The sequence below is a fragment of the Cetorhinus maximus genome, chromosome 4 (genome assembly GCF_964194155.1).
Source record: "Cetorhinus maximus chromosome 4, sCetMax3.hap1.1, whole genome shotgun sequence".
NCBI classification, from domain to species: domain Eukaryota; kingdom Metazoa; phylum Chordata; class Chondrichthyes; order Lamniformes; family Cetorhinidae; genus Cetorhinus; species Cetorhinus maximus.
Window position 1 is genome coordinate 112710394 of NC_135882.1, and position 22777 is coordinate 112733170.

The 22777-nt window shown below is 40.5% G+C and overlaps 2 protein-coding genes across 6 annotated transcripts in view; one reads left to right on the plus strand and one right to left on the minus strand.

Moving 5' to 3' along the window:
• The window catches only part of LOC144679818 (EMILIN-2-like), a 75249-nt gene extending 70961 nt beyond the window's left edge, over positions 1–4288 (plus strand). Inside the window, exon 8 of the mRNA XM_078540636.1 lies at positions 912–4288. Within this exon, the coding sequence (XP_078396762.1) occupies positions 912–1243 (332 nt within the window). The 3' untranslated portion in view covers positions 1244–4288. The remainder of the gene's footprint in view (positions 1–911) is intronic.
• Positions 4289–8725: 4437 nt separating this feature from the next.
• The window catches only part of lpin2 (lipin 2), a 107736-nt gene continuing 93684 nt past the window's right edge, over positions 8726–22777 (minus strand). For all 5 annotated transcript variants that reach the window (XM_078540633.1, XM_078540632.1, XM_078540631.1 and 2 more), the window contains 3 exons: positions 22060–22174; positions 20667–20770; positions 8726–10501 (listed from right to left, as the gene is read on the minus strand). In XM_078540633.1, the coding sequence (XP_078396759.1) occupies positions 10357–10501; positions 20667–20770; positions 22060–22174 (364 nt within the window). In that variant the 3' untranslated portion in view covers positions 8726–10356. The remainder of the gene's footprint in view (positions 10502–20666; positions 20771–22059; positions 22175–22777) is intronic.

Consider the following 22777-nt stretch of genomic DNA (forward strand, 5'->3'; position numbering starts at 1 on the left):
GCTCCATGGTCTGAACCTTCAGCTCTGCGAGCGGGGGCGGGGCCCGCTCGCCAAGGCGTGAAATGACGTAGGGTCACCGCGTGTCATTTAGATTTTCAGTTCGGTGGGCGTGCAGCCGAGTTAGCTGCGCACCTGCTGAACTGTCAAAGTCCTATTAAGGCCATTTAAAAAGGCAATTAAGCAATTACCTGAGCTGCCGGTCCAACCTTAAGGTTGGCGGGCAGGTGAAGAGCCCAGGCGGCCTCCGCAATTTTCATGGAACCTCTTCGACGGGCGAAAGAGCGCAGGCCCCAGCTCAGGGAACCCCCCCCCAACACAGGAAGCGCACAGAGCTTCCAGGTGCGCGTCACGCTGGATGGGCCTTAATTGGCCCGCCCACATAAAATGGCGACGTGGACCCGATTGGGGGGCGCTGATTGGGTCAGCGCCCGCCCCCACACAATCCCCCCCAACGGTAGAGAGAATTCTACCCCATGGACAATGCAAAGGCCGCCTGGGTTCTTCACCTGCCCACCAACCTTAAGGTTGGATGGCAAGCTCAGGTAATTGCTTAATTGCCTTTTTAAATGGCCTTAATAGGCCTTTGACAATTCGGTGGGCGCCCAGCTGGCTCGGCTGTGCACCTGCCGAACTGAAAATCTAAATGACGTGCGGTGATGTCGGGACGCACGCCTGACGTCACCCCGCATCGTTTTACGCCTTGGTGAGCGAGCCCCGCTCACTGAGCTGAAGATTCAGGCCATAAAGTCAAGATGCACCACCTAGGTAGAGGTAAACAATCATTGCAGTTTTAACAGCGATGCAGTATTTTGATGTGAATTTTAAAAGATCATAGATTCATAGAAATATGAACCACTTTCTGATCATGGATTGTCTTCTTTAATTACCTTTCTTGGTTGGCTTTATTTCAGGTATCTTTATAGCTCCTTTTGAGGGACAGTATCTCATCACTGCAGTCCTTGCTCCTCAGAGGAATGAGCATATTGAAGCTATCCTTTCAGTCTCTAATCAAAGTGTCATGCAGATGGACACTTCTGGCTTTCGAATAGAACTGCTGGAATCTCAAAGACCCATTTTGGGAAGGCAGACTTGTGGAGGTGTTGGAATCTTCAATCTGATCCTGAACCTGAAAGCTGAAGATGAAGTGAGTGTCGTTGTAATCGATGGTAAACTGGTCGACACAGTTGAGATGTACTCAACTTTCAGTGGGACTCTTCTGTATGAAACATCCCCTCAGAGCTAGCCAATTAGAATAAAGTTGGGCAATCAGGAGATTAAAATACACTGATCTTGAGGGAGGTGAGATGCGAAGAGGATGTAGATTTTCCTGAATTTCTGGCATTCGTTGTCAAAGAAAATACTTCTCTTTTATAAAGTACCAATTCAACTTTGTTAAGCACAAACTCCACCAAGCTAGAATTATGGATAAGCCTCGATGTGATTTATGATGTCACTGGTTTGGGTCTAAATATATTGTTCTTTTAAAAAGATATATTTCCGAGAAGAGGAATTGAGTTAATCTCTTTAGTGTGCGGTGGCCACAAAGTTTTATTAATTCCTATCACAGGATCTATAACTAACCAAAAAGAAAGGCTTACTTTTACTGTTTAAATATTGCTTACTTATCACTTATTTTGTTGGCAACTTTTACCAAAAATATTGTCAGTATAATACAGGATATTCAGTGTTATACAAGTAATTCCAATAAAAGTCTAAAGAAAGATTAATATGTAATACCCATAATCTTAATAAAGTTAAGGCAATCTACATGCATGATGATAAACAGAAGTGGCAGAGTTTGATTCTTTGATTTCTTTTATTAATCTGGATGGTTCTTTTAGTATTTTCAGTCATACGATAGGTGAATGTCTGGTCTTAATTTAGCAGATAGGATTTATTTTCACATTTGTCACTGTATATAATATTCAAAATGAGTGGTTATTTAAATCACCAGTGAGAAATGTATAATTATTTAAAAATTAACTATGTTGCAGCTTACATTTTAGAAATGCCTGCCCTTGAATTGTAATCTAAATTGTATGTTTGTTGTGCTGTTTGTTCTACCATACTACTGATCCACCATTGAGGATTTTATAAGTGGCAGCTTTCTTGGCACAAGGTAGATCAGAAAGACATATATATATATATATATAATGGCATCATAGTTCTAGAGGTGGGGAAAAGAATTGAAAGTGATAAATTAAGTTAAGACCTTCAGTACTTCCTTCCCTTCTCTTGCCAGTTTCATGAGTTTGCATTTAGCATTTTAAATAGTGTCAGAGGCCATAAGCAGCCACCTTAGTCTTTTCTACTTGCAATAAGTCAGACAAGCAGAGATTATTTCCTTTGTGTACCATATGCAACAATACCAAAACCACAAGATCAAGCGTATTACTTATAATCCTGAGATACACAGCATGGAGAAAATCTCCCCTCATGGTTTCTTACAAACATCATGGTATTGTGTGGGCCGCCGTTCACAAACTATGAGAGTACTAGAATTTATATATTTCTCCTAAAAACTAATGCAGCAAGTGTAGGGTGGAGGGATGGAAGAGAGGCTTTGTTTTCCACCTAATATCATTATGGTTTTAAAAATAGATGTAGAAAATATTAAGTATGACATGTAAGCAATTTGGAAGTGGCTCCTATAAACTACTAAATAATATTTGCTGAATAAAGTAGTTGGGGCTACCATGGTGCTTGTAAAAAAAACAAATGTTATGTTTTTGTAAAAGAAATGGAGTGAGTAAAATGAGTTTTGCTACGGTTTTGCGAAATAAGTAAGTTCTATGGTGGGAGATTGTAGAAGATGGAAAATAATCCATAATTAATTGTTCACACCATAACCCACTGTGCATTTTGGGTTACCATGGGGTTTATTTTCTGTATTCCACAGCCACCCTCAAGTGAAACACTTCTGAACGAATGTACAAGTACTACTACATAGTGTATTATGTTTTTGTTAGCAATTTATATTAATAATGTAACTTCACAGAGGTTCTGCATACACTGAAAATTAACATAGATCAATGCCCTGAAAAATTTTGTCCCTCTCCCACACAGAAATAAATTCTATATCTAGCTTAACCTGCTTTAAGTAAATTGGTCTATTAAAACAGTGTCTTAATACAAGTCATCAGGAAAGCTCTCAATTGACAAAAGACTATTAAAAAAAAATTACATTTGAAATTGTAGTCAGAACAGTAAATATTTAACGTAGTTCAATGCTATTTCCCTGCAGCTGGAGTGGATGTTGTGATCATCTAAACTGTCCTTAGATAACTACAAATAAAAAAGTTCTAATTTGAGACAATACTCATTAAAATTTGAAAAAAAACTCCTAGTTCTTTGTTTACTTATACAACTCTATTCCTTATATAGTATCTCAAGTCTAACCATCATACTAAACACCATGAATTAAATGTTCATGTGCAGACTCTTGTTGGGAACCACAACTGAAAAGCCAGTTCTAACGATTTTTGCTTTTTGTTTAATCTTGGCTGGAAAGAGTATAGATTATTTGAACATGAGATAACACTGTAACTATAAATATTTGACTTGAAATGAATTGGAACACCAGTTCTTCTGTTTTAACATATTGTTTTTGAATCCTGTACACTGTACTGATGTTCATAATGGAAAAAATCCAATTCATGGATGAAACATTGGACCCATGGAAAGCTACAAACATGTGTAGCACTTTGAGCTAACCTAAAACAAAATTCTTACTATTTAAGAAACACATCCAATTTTATTAGTTTTAATTATATATTAACCTATATGTATTGAGTCAATTATGCATTGGCAAATAATGCAGATTTTATGAAGTACTTTTTGATTCTTTAGAAAAATTAAAAATATTAAAAAGTTATACATTATTTTTAACTGAATAAATGTTCACATAAAAGTATTTAACAGCATTTTAAAACCCACTGCCAATCTGAGAACATATATATACATGTAAATGATTGTACTTAAAGTGAAGCTGAATTTATTTTTGATGACTCTCTCATACCATAAGTCTCTGACCTGATCCCCTGGGAAGATGAACCCGAGGAAAGTATCTTGGTTACCATTAAGGTTAGATTACTGAGCCACCTCAACATAGTCTTGAATAAGAAGTCTTACCTGTTTATTAATCAAGTAAATAAATATTCAGCTTTACAAAACAATTGGTGAAAACTATAATTTGTTATCTGCATGTAATTATTTTTGTATTGTTACTAATTTCCTGCCTACCTTACACATGCAATATTTCATTGTTATTAATAAAATAATTGAATCACTAGAGTGTCTATCAATACACTAACTGGAGATGCAAATTTTATGGTTTCGAATGATAAATCTATGCAATTGACAAACCAGTTCAAAACATGTCAGTTGAACAAAGTAATGCTGCTGGGTAGGTCATTCAGTGCATGATTCTAATAAAATTTAGCTCTTAGGCTGTATAAAACATTATAACATCCAGTTTTTGGTCATGTTTTTCTGATAATTAATGTGATTAATTGGAAAATGTCTGAAAAACATGCTAGTTGCAAACTATACAACACTGATTATTAGGATCATGGTCAGAGCATTGGAAACTATAGATATGCTTCCAGTTCATATGACTGGAGTGAGGATATGTAGAATTCCTCATGAGTTGTGGGACTTGTAGCTATACTTCATCAAGATAATGGACCACCCAAGTCTTTAAACCTTTCCTTTATGGCATCAACTTTGATATAGTTTTCACCATGAAACAAAATAAGATTTATATTATCTTCCTAAGTGTTTTGTCTGTACTGACATACTCCTGTCTTGCTAGATATCTGTTAGTTCTTCTGTTTAACGTAAACATACCAAACATACGACAAGAATTGGTAAAACAATGATGCGGGTTCTTTATTTTAAGATAAAAATATATAGATACAGTGTCAACTATGAGGCCATGTAGACACATCTGACCTGTAGGGCTGCTGCTGTATTGTCTAGAATCATGGAATTACACATCACATCTTGTCTTGTGATGGATAATGATGGACAACAGTTTAAAATATGCCTTCTTAAAGGTTTTTGTACATTAGCTCACAACAATATCTGAGAATGGCATGAACGCCAAACACTGTATTACGACAACATTAATATACCTTTATTCAGGCCCTGGACAAACTACAACATGCGGTTGCAACAGGAAAAGCATGCAACTAGACTGGATAAGTGAGTGACTGACACCAATGAATGCATTTACTTTCACTATAACTGCCAATGGTGACCGGCTAGGCGTCAGGACCAGTTGCACATGCGCACTCAGCTTGCACTATGTTCAGTGCATGTACAATTTCTCACACCGCTGATCAGCATATGACTGTGGTGCACCTCCAGCTCATAATGAGCCTGCATTTTCTGACCAAGATTAGGCACCATCTTGTGCCATTAAGGTGCATTTTATTTGTGCATTAAAGGCCAATGATTGTCAGTGTGCTATCTTTGGCAGCCTTCCGTCTCATGAGACAATAATTTGCACCTTGGTGGTCAATGCTGTTAAACATTGCCAGTGTGACTGAGGAGCTCAGATGGTGTTGAGGTTCTTGAGTGTGTTGGAGCTGCACTCACCCAGGCAAGTGGAGAATATTCCATTACACTTCTGACTTGTGCTTTGTAAATGGTGGATAGGCTTTGGGAAGTCAGGAAGTGAGTTACTCACCACAGAATTCCTAGCCTCTGACCTGCTCTTATAGCCACAGTATTTATATGATTGGTCAAGTTTAGTTTCTGGTCAATGGTAACCCCCAGGTTGTTGATTGTGGGGGATTCAGTGATGGTAAAGCCATTGAATGTCATGGGGAGATGGTTAGATTCTCTCTTGTTGGAGATGGTCATTGCCTGGCACTTATGTGGCATGAATGTTACTTGCCACTTATCAGTCCAAGCCTGAATGTTGTCCAGGTCTTGGTGCATTTGGACACAGGTTGCTTCAGTATCTGAAAGTTCACAAATGGCACTGAACATGGTGCAATCATCAATGACATATCCACTTCTGACCTGACGATGAAGGAAAGCTCATTGACTAACAGCTGATGGTTGGGCCTAGGATGCTACCTTGTGGAACTCCTGCAGTGATGTCCTTGGACTGAAATGATTGGCCTCCAACAACCACAACCATCTTCCTTTGTGTTCAGTATGACTCCAACCAGTGGAGATATCCTCCCATCATTCCCCGATTTCCATTGACGTCAATTTTGTTCGGGCTCCTTGGTGCCAAACTAGATCAAATGCTGCCTTCATGTAAAGGGCAGTAACTCTCAACTTACTTCAAGTTCAGCTCATTTGTCCATGTTTGGATCAAGGCAGTTATGAGGTCATGTGCTGAATAGCAGAACCCAGAGCATCAGTGAGCAGATCATTGCTATGTAAATGCTGCTTGATATCACTGTCGACAACACCTTACATAACCTCGCTGATGATTGAGTAGTCTGATAGGGGGGTAATTTGTCCTGATTTTTGTGGACAGGACATACCTGGACAATTTTTCACATTGTCTGGTAGATGGCAGTGTTGTAACTCAATTGGAACAGCTTGGTTAGTTGGTGCAGCTAGTTCTGGAGCATAAGTCTTTAGTACTATTGCCAGAATGTTGTCGGGGCCCATAGCCTTTGCAGTATTCAGTGCCTTCAGTCGTTTCTTGATATCACGTGGAGTGAATTAATTGGCTGAAGACCTGTGATGCTGGGGACCTCATGAGGAAACAGCGTTGGATCATGCAACTTAGCACTTCTGGCTGAAGATTGTTGCAAATGATGCCCTATATTTTGCACTGATGTGCTGGGCTCCCCCATCATTGAGGATGAGGATATTCATGGAGCCTCCTCCTCCCGTGAGTTAATTGTCCACCATCACCATTCACAGCTGGGTATGGCAGGACTGCAGAGTTTTGACCTGATGGTTGTGGGATTGCTTACCTCCGTCTGTAGCATGCTACTTCCATTGTCTGGCATGTATTGTAGTTTCTCCAGTTTGATATCTCATTTTCACGTTTGCTTGGTACCATTCCTTGCATGCTCTCCTGAATTCTTCACTGTGGCTTGGTAATGGTAGAGTGGGGGATATGCATGGCATGAGGTTATAGATTGTGGTTGAATACAATTCTGCTACTGATGCCCCACAATGCCTTATTGATGCCCAATTTTGAACTGCTAGATCTGTTCTAATGTATCCCATTTAGCACAGTTCTAGTGCGACATAACATGATGGATGGTATCAAGTGTGAAAGTGTGACTTCATCTCCACAAGCATTGAGTGCTGGTCACTCCTACCAATACTGTCATGGACCGACACGTGACAAGTAGATTGGCAAGGACAAGGTCTAGCAGCTTTTTCCCTCTTGCTGGTTCCTCACCACCTGCCGCAGGTCTGTTCTGGCAGAAATGTCTGTCAGGACTCAGTCAGCTTGGTCAGTAGTGGTACTACAGAGCCAATTTCAGTAATTGGCATCAAAGGCCCCCACCCAGAGTACATCGTGTCCTTGCCTCTCATACTGCTTCCAGGTGGCTTTCAACTCAAGTACTAATTCATCAGTTGAGGATGGGGCGGGAAGGTCATAAATTAGGTTTCCTCACCCATGTTTGACCTGATGCTATGAGATTTCATGGGATCCAGAGTTAATGTTGAGGATGCCCAGTGCAATTCCTTTCCACTCATATATCACCACTGATGGGCCTGTCCTGCCAGATGGTGATTTCTGGGACATTATCTGTAAGGTATGATTCAGTGAATATGACTGTCAAACTGTTGCTTGACTAGTCTGTGGGACAGCTCTCCCATAAGCCACCAGATGTTAGTAAGAAGGACTTTGCAGGGTCTTGAGGTCTAGGTTGATACCAGGTATCTTGTTTCATTTTCAGTTTCATTTCTTTTTGACTTTGTAGCAATTTGATACAACTGAGTGTCTTGCTAGGCCTTTTCAGAGGGCAGTTAAGAGTCAACCACATTGCTGTGGGTCTAGAGTCATATGGCCCCAAAGCTTGGCCACAAGGCAGAATTCTCAGGAGTGTAATGGCATACTCTCCGCTTGCCTCGATAAGTGCAGCTCCAAAACAGTAGAGAAGCTTGACACCATCCAGGTCAAAGTAGCCTGCTTGATTGGCACCCCATCCACCACTTTCAACATTCACTCCCTTCACCGCCGTCACACAGTGGCAGTCGTGTACACCATCTACAAGATGCACTGCTGCAACTCACCAAGGTTCCTTCGACCTCCATCACTTAGAAGGCAGTTTATGTACTGCAGGAAGTCAACAAGGCTCCTTTGACAGCAAATTCCAAACTCATGACCACTACCATCATGCTACCAGGGGAGGTGGTGGCATAGTGGTATTGTCACTGGACTATTACTCCAGAGACCCAGGGTAATGCTCTGGGGACTCGGGTGCAAACCCCACCATGGCAGATGGTGAAATTTGAATTCAATAAAAATCTGGAATTAAAAGTCTGATGATGACCATAAAACCATTGCCAATTGTCATAAAAACCCACCTGGTTCACTAGTGTCCTTTAGGGAAGGAAACTTGCCATCCTCACCATGTGACTCCAGACCCACAGTAATATGGTTGACTCTTAATTGCCCTCGTTCAAAGGGCATTTATGGACAGACAATAAATACTGGCCTAGCCAGTGACACCCATGAACGAATTTTTAAAAAATCTATTCTAACACTCCAACCCACAAAAGTACAAATGAAGGTTTTTAATGTCAATTTTTATTCCATGGTTCTAAGATGAAACATCTCATAGCAAGAATATAGTATGTGCGTGCATACACATACATACAAACTCAAACATTATATTTAAGATTGTGTTAAATACAGGGCATGATTGATTCACAATCTGACATAGAATACTGATACACTTGCTGATTTTTCTTACAATCACTGTAATCCAAGCTGGACAAAGCAACTGTGCTGTGGTTATCCTGACCACACAAACAATAAGTCAAATTTCAATACATTTTGTTCTTCTCTGTTGGGCAAATCCATGGTCAAACAAAACAATACAAAATGATCAGACGGAAAAAAAAAAATCACTGATCAAGTAATTTCTTAAGCAGTTAAAACTACACGGTGGAAAAAATGCATTTAATGTACTATCCTCATTCAAAAGGTGCTTAGGAGTTTGAGAACATTCTGCAAGCCCTTATTAGGATTTAATTTTTTTTTTAATTAAAAAGGCCCCATAGAACTTGTAAGATGTTCAACCAAATATCCTATATATTGGAATGGGTGATTAAAACAATACATAAGTTCACAATTCCTCTTTTGAAAATATGAAAATATTTCCAGCACAAATAGTTTAAAGTGATTAACAATTGCTAGAAGAAATCATGATTTCTATTCCTCCCTCACCAGTATATTACATCCATTTTAAGTAGTTTATAGAATGTATAAGCAATTAACTTTAATAATTGTGTTCTCATAACACATTAATCCGCATCTTTCATAGAAAGAATGAACTTGCTGTAATAATGTGCAGTGCCCGAATGTAAAACCCTTCATGTACCTCTTTTGTAACAGATTGATCAAAACTGTACTAAATTTTACCAACTGAAGGCATACATGAGAGGATGGACAAAAATATATGGCAGTAGGCCATTGAACACAAAAAAATGTATTGAGTAGCCTGACTACACAATAGCTGTCAGTCTGTAATAAAATGTCAGGTTACAAGCAGGACTTTTATCCATAGAGGTACCTGCTACCATATATCTATTTTATAGAAATGAAAGGAGCATTTGTTGATACTTTTTAAACGAACAAAAACAAATTCTATATTGGCATGTATTCCCACCACAGGTGAAGCAGCATCAAATAGTATGAGATGTTGAGATATGAATTAGGTCATTGCTACAGAATGGGTCTGGGCTTTTTTTCTAGGCTCCATTAAAACCAACAGATTCTTGACCCATTTTCATGGCATTTAAAAAAAAAAGACACTCACCCTTGCAATTGAGTTAACGCTTTAATCCAAGCTAAACTATTTGTTTCCTTAAAAAGTTACTCTAAGTGGCAACTGTAAAGATGAGAGTAGAAGGATAACGTGTGCAATTGTCTTATGTAAAGACACAATTATGATCAAATCCATTGATTTTCCTTCTGGTGCAACCACAGGTAAAATGAACACTAAGGCAATATTCCTGAGAGAATTCTGCTGGCATTAACTGTGTCAACTTGTGTAAACGTCATGCTTCTATAGTAGAATTAGTACATGAAATAAACACAAATGATTAGCTTTGCTAATGTATACCTGAATCAGTCTGTTTAAGAAAGTATTAACAATATTGGCAATATCTTTGACAGAGTTCTATCACGAGCAATAATTAATTCAGTTCTTCCATACTGATATTTGGCAGCGAGTCTCGCCAGTAGTTGAAGTGACTGTATTCTGGATAAATGAAAGCTGAACATTGTTCTTGACTGAGCAAAGGGAAGACATGTTCAACAAGCTCACTCATCCGAATGTACCTAAAAATAGGAAGAGAATTAAAATTAGAGGAGAGGTGATCCTTCTTGAATAAGCAGCTAAACGTTTCTATAGAAAACTTGATAAAAATACATCGCCATTAATGATGTTTCACTTAGTTGGAAAGCAAAATATAAGTGCCGCATGGATGAGAATCAGGTTATAGGTAATGGAGATAAATAGGAATTCAGTTATACGTCAACTGAATTAAAAGCCTTACCTCTAAATCTTGAATAAAAAACAAAATGCTTCTCTTTTTAATACGCTTACTTCAAGTTGTTTATGTATTTTTACTCCATTACCTTCACTAATTTTCTCTCGTGCCTCTCTTGGAAGAGGCTGGAACTTTATGAGTAGAAGCATCTCTCACCTTTACCTTACACAATTGCTAATTCCCATAGAAACAAGGCAGAAAGCTTCCAGGCTACCTTTACTATGGTGAAAGAGAGGAAGGGAGGTACAAGCTGAACACTATCCTTATTAACCTTGACACACACACGTTTTCTGGCTTGCCACCACTGTCTCAAGGGCAATTAGGGATGAGCAATGAAAATGCTGGCCTAGCCAGCAACACCCACATCCGTGAAAGATTTTTAAAGAAGAATCACAGCATAATGATTAGAAGCATGAATCATGGTTAAATATTTAACTTTCCTAGCCCAAGCCAAGGTCAGATCAGCTCCTTCAGTACAGGGCAAGCACTAAATTTGAGGTTTTGCTGGTTTGTGTAGTTCAGAAACAGTTTGCAATGCATCAATCTGCTGTGACATAATGGGAATTTCCCTGTCACACAATGTTTTTTGATTGTGAGACTTGCCAATCACTGGCACCTCTCGTGTCTCAGGCCTCTGCCACTATCCTTAAGAAAGCAACTGATAGGAAACATGAACAGACCAAGGAGTACCACCTCTAATTTGACCTCCCTAGCCATGACATAGGATCTCATCTCTACTCTATCCCTCTCAATCACCTCATAGCATAGAGATGAAGTCACGATTCCACAAGTCAATGACAAGCTTGAACCTTACAGCTGCTGCTTGTAGCTAATCCTGCCAGGAGGTCTGCTGTTAGGTCATGCCACGCTCGTATGCCTTGCACCATCAGGGTGACCAACTTTGGTGGGGGTGTGTAGGAATGTCCAGACCACAGGAGCAGGAGGTTGGGTGACAGGGGGGCGAGGGCTATCCAGACTGCGGGAGCATACCGTGGTGTGCGAAAATCAAAGATTTTGGGAAACCATTAAGAGGAGACTCATCAGTCCTCTCCGATTCTTTGCTTCAAAAAGATGGGACAAAGGACATTCCAGCAACAAATAACGAGCAAAATGGGGCAAATGCCTCAAATACATGTCAGTTTCACTGTAGCTCATCTGTAACCACTCTGTGACTAAGTGGATAGAATGTAGCATCTTGAGTATTTTCCCTTGTTTATAAGCTTGTATTTTCTTGTTGTTAACACATCCTTCATCCTCACAAATTTACTTCTGGCCAAGTCTATCCTTCTAACTTCTGCACCACATCTGCAATCTGCTATCATTTGTCCTAAAAATACAAACTTAACTACTTGTTCCTGTGTGACACCATTTCAACTATCACTCTTGTTTCTTCTAATGTATTCCTTCTAACTACAATTGTTTTTGTCCTTTGGTGTTCATACTCAATCCACATTCTAAATTTCTATTTTTTACTTGACCTATGATATTTTGTATGGCCTCTGATTCTGCAAGTAGCCGTGTTGTTGGTGTGCGTCAAGTTTGTTATGCTCTTGCCTCCAATTTTTACCCCTGGAAGTACATCTAATTCTCTGAATATTTGTTCTGTGCACAGCTTGAATCATTTTGGCACAGTACACATCCTCGTCGTACTCCTCTCTTCATTTGAAACATACCCGATTGCCCCTCTTAACCTGATGCTCGCTATTTGGTCCCAATATAGGTTCTGGATAAATCTCATCTTTGCTGTCAACCGTAATCCTACAGTTTATTTATTTTTATTCATTCACAGGATGTGGGTTTTGCATTTCATTGCTCACCCTTAATTGCCCTTGAGAAGGTGGTGGTGAGCAGCCTCTTGAACCGCTCTAGTCCATGTGGTGTAGGTACATCTACAGTGCTGTTAGAGAGGGAGTTCCAGGATTTTGACCCAGCGACAGTGAAGGAATGGTGATATATTTCCAAGTCAGGATGGTGTTTGGCTTGGAGGGGAACTTCCACGTCGTGGGATTCCCATCTATCTGCTGCCCTTGTCCTTCCAGATGGTAGCGGTCGAGAGTTTGGAAGGTGCTGTCTCAGGAGCCTTAGTGAGTTTCTGCAGTGCATCTTGTCGATGGTACACACTGCTGCTACTATGTTTGTGGATGTGGTGCCGATCAAGCGGACTGCTTTGTTCTGGACAACGTCAAGCTTCTTGAGTGCTGTGGGAGCTACACTCATCCAGGCAAGTGGGGGGTATTCAATCACACCCCTGACTTGTGCCTTGTAGACGGTGGACAGGCTTTGGGGGGTCAGGTGGTGAGTTACTCATCGCAGGATTCCTAGCCTCTTTTGCACATTTCTAAATACATATTGTGGAATCTGGATAAACACTTAAATTGATCAAACACAGGAATGTATAGCTCTTGTTCAATTGTATAATATATAACTGAAGCAAAACATTGCTTGATAAATATGCTGCGTATTTAATCAGGAATATATTCAATATTTAATAAAAGCAAAATACTGCAGTTACCAGAAATCGGAAATACAAACAAAGTGCCAAATACTCAGCAGGTCTGGCAGCATCTGTGTAGAGGAAAGCAGTTAACATTTCAAATCAAATATGATTCTTCTTCATAACAGAAGGGAGGTAGAAATGTGATAGGTTTTATGCTGTTGAAAGGGGGCAGGAAGATCAAAAGGGAAGGTCTGGGATAAGGGAGGGGGCAGGAGAAACAAGGATGTCATGGAACAAAAGGCAAAAAAGTGATGGTTGTAGTAAAGAAACAAAACATGGGTCCAGAGTGAGTGTTAATGGCAGAATAATGATCATTCAGTATTTCTCCAGTATGTTATAACTGTGGTGCTGCATCCAGGATGTTGGAGTATTCCATGTTTCACAGGTAAAGACATGTTATAGCTTGAAATGCAACATTTAACTATGCTGAAATGTAGGCATGTGCCTCTTAAGACTACAAATTCTAACTGATGTTAAATAAACACTGAATGAGTTCATGCACAGACAAATTAGGAGGCTGAAGACATTGTAGCTCTTTTTTCTTGTTGCTGGGGCATTTTCATGTAAATTCAAGTAGTGCTTTTACTTCTTTGTACTTGTTATCCCAAATGTGTCAACTATTTACATTATAAGTATGCGAGATATTTGAAGTGCTGAAATGTGGTGGACAGGATTATGCACGTACATAGTTTTAATTATTAGGTGATCTTCTGTGGCATTATTCACAGGAAAGTGGATTGCTGTGGTATTGGTCACAGATTCAATACGTGAGCGATTATATGGCTCATCAGGCTTTGGGACTGATTAAATGTGTTGCAAAAGTGACTTTTTGGAATGTAGTCATACAAGGTGAGTGAGGTTCATTGAGGTAATGAAGGGTGGAGAAAGTGGTGAATAGTGAGAATTGGAGGAATCACAAGACAGATTCTATGTGAGAATTAGGATACTTAGAATTTGGACTGATGCCTAAAATAAAATAGAACAAATCCCTGCTGCCTTTTTCAAGCAGAAAGTTAAGAAATTATAGCAAAGCAGGCCTTTGGGAGAGAGAAATCTTAAAAAGCTTAATGGAATAATTTGGGGTGACAATATTCAAAATTCTGGGGGAGAATAAAGGCAGTTGGGTACAGTACTGTAGTGGAGGGTAGGTTAGTAGTAGAGGGAATAGGGAGTACTGTGGATAGTATTTGGAAGATTGAAGTAATGAGTTATCAGGATGACATTGTAGGAAAGACAGGAATAGCATTATAGAGCACCATTAGCGACCTTAGAACATCTCATAAGTAATGTCATGGAATAGGGGATGTAATGAGTTCAGAAGATTGGGTAGTAAGTAGTAGAAAAAAGGCAGCTGAGGGAAAAACAAAAATATTGGATAGTTAGGTAAAAGGTATTTAGTCAATGGGAATTTGTGGGCATAGGTGGGGCAAGCAGGTATTGAGGAATAGCAATGTGTTAAAGAGTGCAGGGCAGGAGAGCAGTTAGGGTGCACTTTGAAATATGTATAATTTAAGAAAAGTAGGTTTAAGACAGGGGCACAAGAGGAAAGAAAAGATGTAAAAAAGATAGCTTGGGTACAATTACTGGATATAAAAGGTTCAGTCAATGATAAAGTAATTAGGCAAAAGTACATAATTTGTTTCACAGTTACACTTACAAATTATACATATAGTTAGACCTTTTGTGTATTTTTAGCTGAATTTCTTCAGCTGAAGGGAATCAGAGGATGCTTTTTTTTTTAAAAATGGGTCTGTTGTAGCATTGCTTATGGTAAGTGGATTGTTGACCCAAACTTTGCATTCAACAGCAAAGGAAAATGGCTCATTGTTCACCTCGCCGACAGCTGCTTGCAAGGTTTCATAATCCGGTGTCTGATCTAGCACAACACACTCCACAGGACACTGGCAATGTGCACAAGCAGAGCAAGAAACAGTGAGGCTCTTCAACTGATCAAATTGACGTGCAGAGTCTAAACCAGGAAGTATAAATTAGATTTAAATCATATGTAGAAAGCAAAATAAAGACTGGGAAAGAAAGGGTGGGGGGGAGAATTATTAATTTAATTTCCAACATATGCTAACTTTTGAAGGAATGAAACTTATAAAAGTAAATTTTCAGAACCAGAGGGGCTGCTTGGGAGTAATCATGAAGCTATTAAACATTCACTTTCACCAGAATACACTAGCCCTAATTGTTTGAGATTTTTGATGGGAAACTAGTGGCAAGGACTAACTTCATGCCACTGCATTGATTTCAATGCTAAGTCTATTGACGAGGACTGTTACAGAACAGCTGTGGACAGTGGGGTATCTGTTAGCAACTTCCAGATTTTCACATTTGAATGTGCAAGTTGCTGTCCAATTCACTCTATTATAACGATGATCACTGTTATCCTCAGTTATTATCTATACAAAATCGAAATATTTTATAGGTGGGGTTACTCACTTTTGCAATGAACTAGGAGGGATAAAGGAGTAATTAAGTGGTTTTAGAAAGCGAGGCGTTTTGTGGTACAGAAGAATTCTAGCACTGAAATAGGCATTTGGCTCAGTTTATATCAGTGTTTTCCCTCTATGTGAGCAAATAGCTCCACAGGGTGGTTGAGGGGGGGGGGGGGGGGTGGGGGGGTTGCTGGTGGTGGAGGAGAGACAGAAGTGCTAGAACTTAAGATCATAAGACATAGGAGCACAAGTAGGCCACTCCTAGACTCTCCCATAAGGGGAAACAATCTCTCAGCATCTACCCTGTCAAGCCCCCTAAGAATCTTATATGTTTCAATAAGGTCGTCTCTCATTCTTCTAAACGCCAATGAGTACAGGCCCAACCAACTCAACCTCTCCTCATAAGAAAATCCCTCCACCCCTGGGATCAACCTTCGCTGGACTGCCTCCAATGCCAGTATATCTTTCCTTAGATAAGGGGACCAAAACTGTTCACAGTATTCTAGGTGTGGTCTAACTAGTGCCTTGTACAGTTTTAGCAAGACTTCCCTATTTCTGTACTCCATTCCCTTTGAAATAAAGGCCAATATTCCATTTGTCTTCCCTATTACCTGTTGAAGTTGTACATTAGCTTTTTGGAATTCATGCACAAGGACTCCCAAATCCCTCTCTGCTGCAGCCTTTTGCAGTCTTTCTCCATTTAACTAATATTCAGCTCCTCTATTCTTCCTGCCAAACTGCATAACCTCTCATGTTCCCACATTATATTCCATCTGCCAAGTTTTGCCCACTCACTTAACCTGTCTATATCCTTCTGTAGACTCCTTGCATCATCCTCATCACTTGCGTTCCTGCCTATTTTTGTGCCATCTGCAAGCTTGGCGATAGTACATTCACTTCCCTCATCTAAGTCCTTAATATATATTGTAAATAATTGGGGCCCCCGCACTGATCCCTGTGGAACTCCACTAGTTATAGGTTGCCATCCCAAAAATGCCCCCATTAACAAACTGTCTTCTATTACAAAAACAGAATTACCTGGAAAAACTCAGCAGGTCTGGCAGCATCGGTGGAGAAGAAAAGAGTTGACGTTTCGAGTCCACATGACCCTTCAACAGAACTGAGAATAGTTAGGAGAGGGGTGAAATATAAGCTGGTTTAAGGTGGGGGGGGCGGGGGCAGAGAAGTTGAGGGTGGGGTGGTTCCTCCTACCTCTCCCTGGACCATGACCCCACCACAGAACATCAAGCCATTGTTTCCAGGACTGTCACTGACCTCATCTCCTCTGGAGATCTTCCTCCCACAGCTTCTAACCTGATAGTCACCCAACCTCGGATGGCCCGCTTCTACCTCCTACCCAAAATCCACAAACAGAACTGTCCCGGCAGACCGATCGTGTCAGCCTGTTCCTGCCCCACGAACTCATTTCTCGTTATCTTGACTCCCTTCTCTCTCCCCTTGTCCAGTCCCTTCCCACCTACATCCGTGATTCCTCTGACACCTTACGTCACATCAACAATTTCCAGTTCCCTGGCCCCAACCGCTTCCTCTTCACCATGGATGTCCAATCCCTCTACACCTCCATCCCCCACCAGGATGGTCTGAGGGCCCTTAGCTTCTTCCTTGAACAGAGGCCCGAACAATCCCCATCCACCACTACTCTCCTCCGTCTGGCTGAACTTGTTCTCACACTGAACAATTTCTCCTTTAACTCCTCTCACTTCCTCCAAATAAAAGGTGTGGCTATGGGTACCTGCATGGGCCCCAGCTATGCCTGTCTCTTTATGGGGTATGTGGAACATTCCTTGTTCCAGTCCTACTCCGGCCCCCTCCCACAACTCTTTCTCCGGTACATCGATGATTACTTCGGTGCTGCTTCATGCTCTCGTTGGGACCTGGAAAAATTTATTAATTTTGCTTCCAATCTCCACCCCTCCATCATTTTCACATGGTCCATCTCTGACACTTCTCTTCCCTTCCTTGACCTCTCTGTCTCAATTTCTGATGATAGACTGTCCACCAATATCCATTACAAGCCTACCGACTCCCACAGCTACCTCGACTACAGCTCCTCACACCCCGCTTCCTGTAAGGACTCCATCCCATTCTCTCAGTTCCTTCGCCTCCGTCGCATCTGTTCTGATGACGCTACCTTCAAAAACAGCTCCTCTGACATGTCCTCCTTCTTTAACCGAGGTTTTCCACCCACGCTCGTTGACAAGGCCCTCAACCGTGTCCGGCCCATCTCCCGCGCATCCGCCCTCACGCCTTCTCCTCCCTCCCAGAAACATGATAGGGTCCCCCTTGTCCTCACTTATCACCCCGCCAGCCTCCGCATTCAAAGGATCATCCTCCGCCATTTCCGCCAACTCCAGCATGATGCCACCACCAAACACATCTTCCCTTCACCCCCCTGGCGGCATTCCGTAGGGATCGTTCCCTCCGGGACACCCTGGTCCACTCCTCCATCACCCCCTACTCCTCAACCCCCACCTATGGCACCTCCCAATGCCCATGCAGAAGATGCAACACCTGTCCCTTCACTTCCTCTCTCCTCACCATCCAAGGACCCAAACACTCCTTTCAAGTGAAGCAAAGCATTTCACTTGCATTTCCCCTAACTTAGTCTACTGCATTCATTGCTCCCAATGCGGTCTCCTCTACATTGGAGAGACCAAACGCAAACTGGGCGACCGCTTTGCAGAACACCTGCAGTCTGTCCGCAAGAAAGACCCAAACCTCCCTGTCGCTTGCCATTTTAACACTCCACCCTGCTCTCTTGCCCACATGTCTGTCCTTGGCTTGCTGCATTGTTCCAGTGAAGCCCAACGCAAACTGGAGGAACAGCACCTCATCTTCCGACTAGGCACTTTACAGCCTTCCGGGCTGAATATTGAATTCAACAATTTTAAATCTTAAACTCCCTCCCCCCATCCCCACCCCGTTTCTTCCCGCTCCCTTTTGTTTTTTTCAATAATTTATATAGATTTTTCTTTTCCCACCTATTTCCATTATTTTTAAATCTACAACTAATACCTTGTCAGTCTTTCCACCCCACCCCCACTAGAGTTGTACCTTGAGTGTCCTGCCATCCATTCTTAATTAGCACTTTTCTTAGATAATATCACCACCTTCAACACCTCTTTGATCCTTTTGTCTGTGACATCTTTTGATTATCTGCTCCTATCACTGCTTGCTTGTCCCTACAACCACCCCACCCTCAACTTCTCTCCCCCCGCCCCCCACCTTAAACCAGCTTATATTTCACCCCTCTCCTAACTATACTCAGTTCTGTTGAAGGGTCATGTGGACTTGAAACGTCGACTCTTTTTCTTCTCCACCGATGCTGCCAGACCTGCTGAGTTTTTCCAGGTAATTCTGTTTTTGTTTTGGATTTCCAGCATCCGCAGTAGTTTTTTGTTTTTATCTCTGTCTTCTATTAGTTAGACAATCCTCTATCCATGTTAATATACTACTACCCCCAACACCATGGGCTCTTATCTTAAGTAGCCTTGTGTGGTACCTTATTGAATGCCTTTTGGAAATCCAAATTTATTACGTCTACTAGTTCCCCTTTATCTATCCTGCTAGTTACCTCTTCAAAGAATTCTAATAAATTTGTTAGGCATGATTTCCCCTTCATAAAGCCATGCTGACTCTGCTTGATTAGACTATGTGTATTTTTAAATGCTCTGCTATTACATCCTTTATAATAGACTCCAACATTTTCCCAACGACAGATGTTAAGCTAACTGGTCTATAGCTACCCATTTTGTTGTCTCCCTCCCTTTTTGAATAAGGGTATTACATTGGCCGTTCTCCAATCCTCTGGGACTTTTCCAGAATTTAAGGTTTCTTGGAAGATTACTACCAATACATCCGCTATCTCTGTAGCTACTCCCTTTAATATCCTAGGATGCAACCCATCAGGTCCAGGGGACTTATTAGCCTTTATCCCCATTAGTTTCCCTAGTACTTTTTCTTGCGTGATATTTTTTGTACTTTTTCCTCTCTCCACACCCCCCTTTTGCCCCTTGATTATTTAGTATTTTTGGAATGCTATTAGTATCTTCTACCATGAAGACTGAAGCAAAGTATTTATTCAACTCCTCTGCCATTTCCTGGTTCCCCATTATTTCCCCAGCCTCATTCTATAAGGGGCCTATGTTCACTTTGGCTTCTCTCTTCCTTTTTATATATTTAAAGAAGCTCTGACTGTCCATTTTTATATTACTTGCGAGTTTACCCTCAAAATTTATTTTCTCCCTCTATTATTTTTTTGCTCATCTTTTGTTGGTTTTTAAAACTTTCCCAATCCTCTGGCTTACCACTAATCTTTGCCACACTATGTTTTTTCTTTCAATTTGATACTGTCCTTAACTTCCTTGGTTAGCTATGGTTGGTTTATCCCCTTCCTTGAATCCTTCTTCCTCGCTGGCATATATCTTTGTTGAGAGTCATGATCTATTTTCTTAAACATCTGCCATTGTTCATCAACCATCTTTTCTGCTAAACTGCTTTCCTAGTCCACACCAGCCAACTTTGCCCTCATTCCATTGTAATTACCCTTATTTAAGTTTAGCACAGTTGCTTCCGCCCCAAGTTTCTCACACACAAACTGAATGCTAAATTCCACCATTTTATGGTCACTGTTTCCTAGGGGACCCTTTACTCTGATATCATTTATTAAACCTGCCTCATTACACATTACCAGATCCAAAATAGCCTGATCCCTGGTTGGATTAAGCAAAATGTAGAATGGACATGGGAGTTATTACTGCGAGGAGCAAATAATATACACACACGTCTCTCCCTATAAAAGAGTTACATCAGCAAGAGTTAGTCCCAATTATTATTTTAATGCTAAACATAAGGAACTTTTTAAAAATTGGTATCACATTGTTTTTCCAAAGTTTACAACAACGTTGCAGTTTGCTTTTAAATCCCAATTTCTGTGCTTAGATCAAAGATGGTCTTTGGTATTTTGAGTGTCTCAGGATAATCAGAATACTCACGAAGATTTATTGCCCTTGGTTTGCTCCTGTATGAGTTCACCTTTTGGATTTACTGTAAAAATTCTATAATCCGGAACTCCTACTTGCTGGTAGGCACAAACATCCTGAAAAAGAAATGAAAGTCAAAAAAACAGGCATTAAATCTCGCACACCGTACAGTGCTTGGTACTCTGATGTTTAAAATTACTAAGCACTGTTAATTATAAGACTAAGGGCAAAAACCCATATTTTTATTTTTTATATAATTTTACATATTTTTTGAAGCAGTTAAAATACAACTATTTGGCAACTAACTGGGCTAATACCTCACTATATTTTTATAAAACATATATCCTCATGGAGATTTCTAAAATTTTAAAACTGGACAATGACCTTTTTAAAAGGCTGAAGCTATGTCTGTCTGCAACCCCAAACAAAAGGGGCTATTTGGCAGTATCACAGAAACTCATGCCTCATCATCTCTGAAGAGGTGCTAAACACCACTGTGGGTTGCAGAGGCCAAATTCTAAGGGAACTATACCAAGGCCAATTACATTTCAGAGCACAGGTTGGCTAAATGGAGCCTACTAGTCTGTTAGAGCTGAGCCTGCAACTTTCCTTTCAAATGCTTAACGGTTGGAACATTAACAATCTCAGGGACCCAAACAAAAAGAGATATACACCCTTTGTCAATGCCAAAGTGAGAGGTGGAAGTCATGTGACATGACCCCCCCCTCCCCACTTAGCTGGTGGAACCTGTAATATTGCCCTGTGGAGCTCAAAAGTTCAGTCTACCATCTTTCTATCAAACAGCAGCACAGAAAAGGGTCTGTGTCCAGGTTTGAACACCTGGCCCCATCTACACTCTCTACTGGAACTTCTGAACCATCGCCTACAGACTCGTTCATCTCTGCGTACCTATCTCATCATGGAAGTCAACTCTACTGGAAAAATGAATTATCCAGTGTCAGTTTTCAACCTGCCAGCCTCTGAAGGAATACACCATTTAACATTGATTCTGGACTCTGGACACACATTAGACAATAGTTCTTTTCTTTGTGGTCTTTGTCCTGTAAATATTTCTTTCTCTATCCCTCATTTATTGTATATGAGTGATACAAGGGTTGATACATTTCTCCTACGTTTAAGTGCGTGCTAAATAAACTAACCCTTGAGTTAATCCTATCATGAGTTTGCTGTTTGGTTATTAATAGAAATTGGATCACACCAAAATTGAGGGGTTGGGAAATACACCACCACTTATAAAGGGGAAAGCAAATCAAAACATCTTTCTGTTTATGGACAGGTGGAGAGAGGAGAAATCACAGCTGTTTAAATCAACACCCCTCTTGACCATAACATGACAGTCTCTAGAGTGAAAGGTATGAAATAGTCAGGTTGACCAGCTACTTACATTAGACCGGTTCCCAAAAGCAGCGTAGAAAGGCTGGTTGTAAACAGTAAATAAATTTTTGATGTCATTCAAACATTCAATTTTAAACTTTTCTGGTTTCTTCTCTATTACCTCCCTGCAACATGACAGGTACAATGTCAGACAAAAACGTGACTACATAATATTTCAGGTAAAATGGTGTATTGACTATTCAACAATGCATCTTTAAAATATGTACATGTTACTAAAAGATTTTGCATTGTACAGTTTCCACCAGCAATCTTCCCTAGTCTCAATGTAGCACTTCCTCGATTTTTGTCATTGTTAACAGCATAAACAAAGTGGTAGGGTGGTCTTGCCAAGTGTCATTTGCTCCTACACATGAAAAAGACCTGCTCCTCAAAACTTTGGCCACGATTATGCTCTGGAATCCTACCTTTAGCAGGATCAAATTCCAGCTGCCCATGACAGATATTGGAAATTTTGCTTTTTAAACTTTGTAAAGTTAATTCAAACCTACCACAAATAAATGCAACACTTCTGCATTCTAAACAAATGCAATACCAACTTTACTTTTAAAAGGTTGTAGATATACAGCAATGGTGCACATAGTCTTAAACATAATCAAGCATTCCACAAAGGTGCTTTGTAGTAGCATTATATAGAACAAAATTAGACACCATCTAGTGATTATCCTCAGATGGGGTCAGGGTAGCTCCACAATTGATTATGCCCTGGA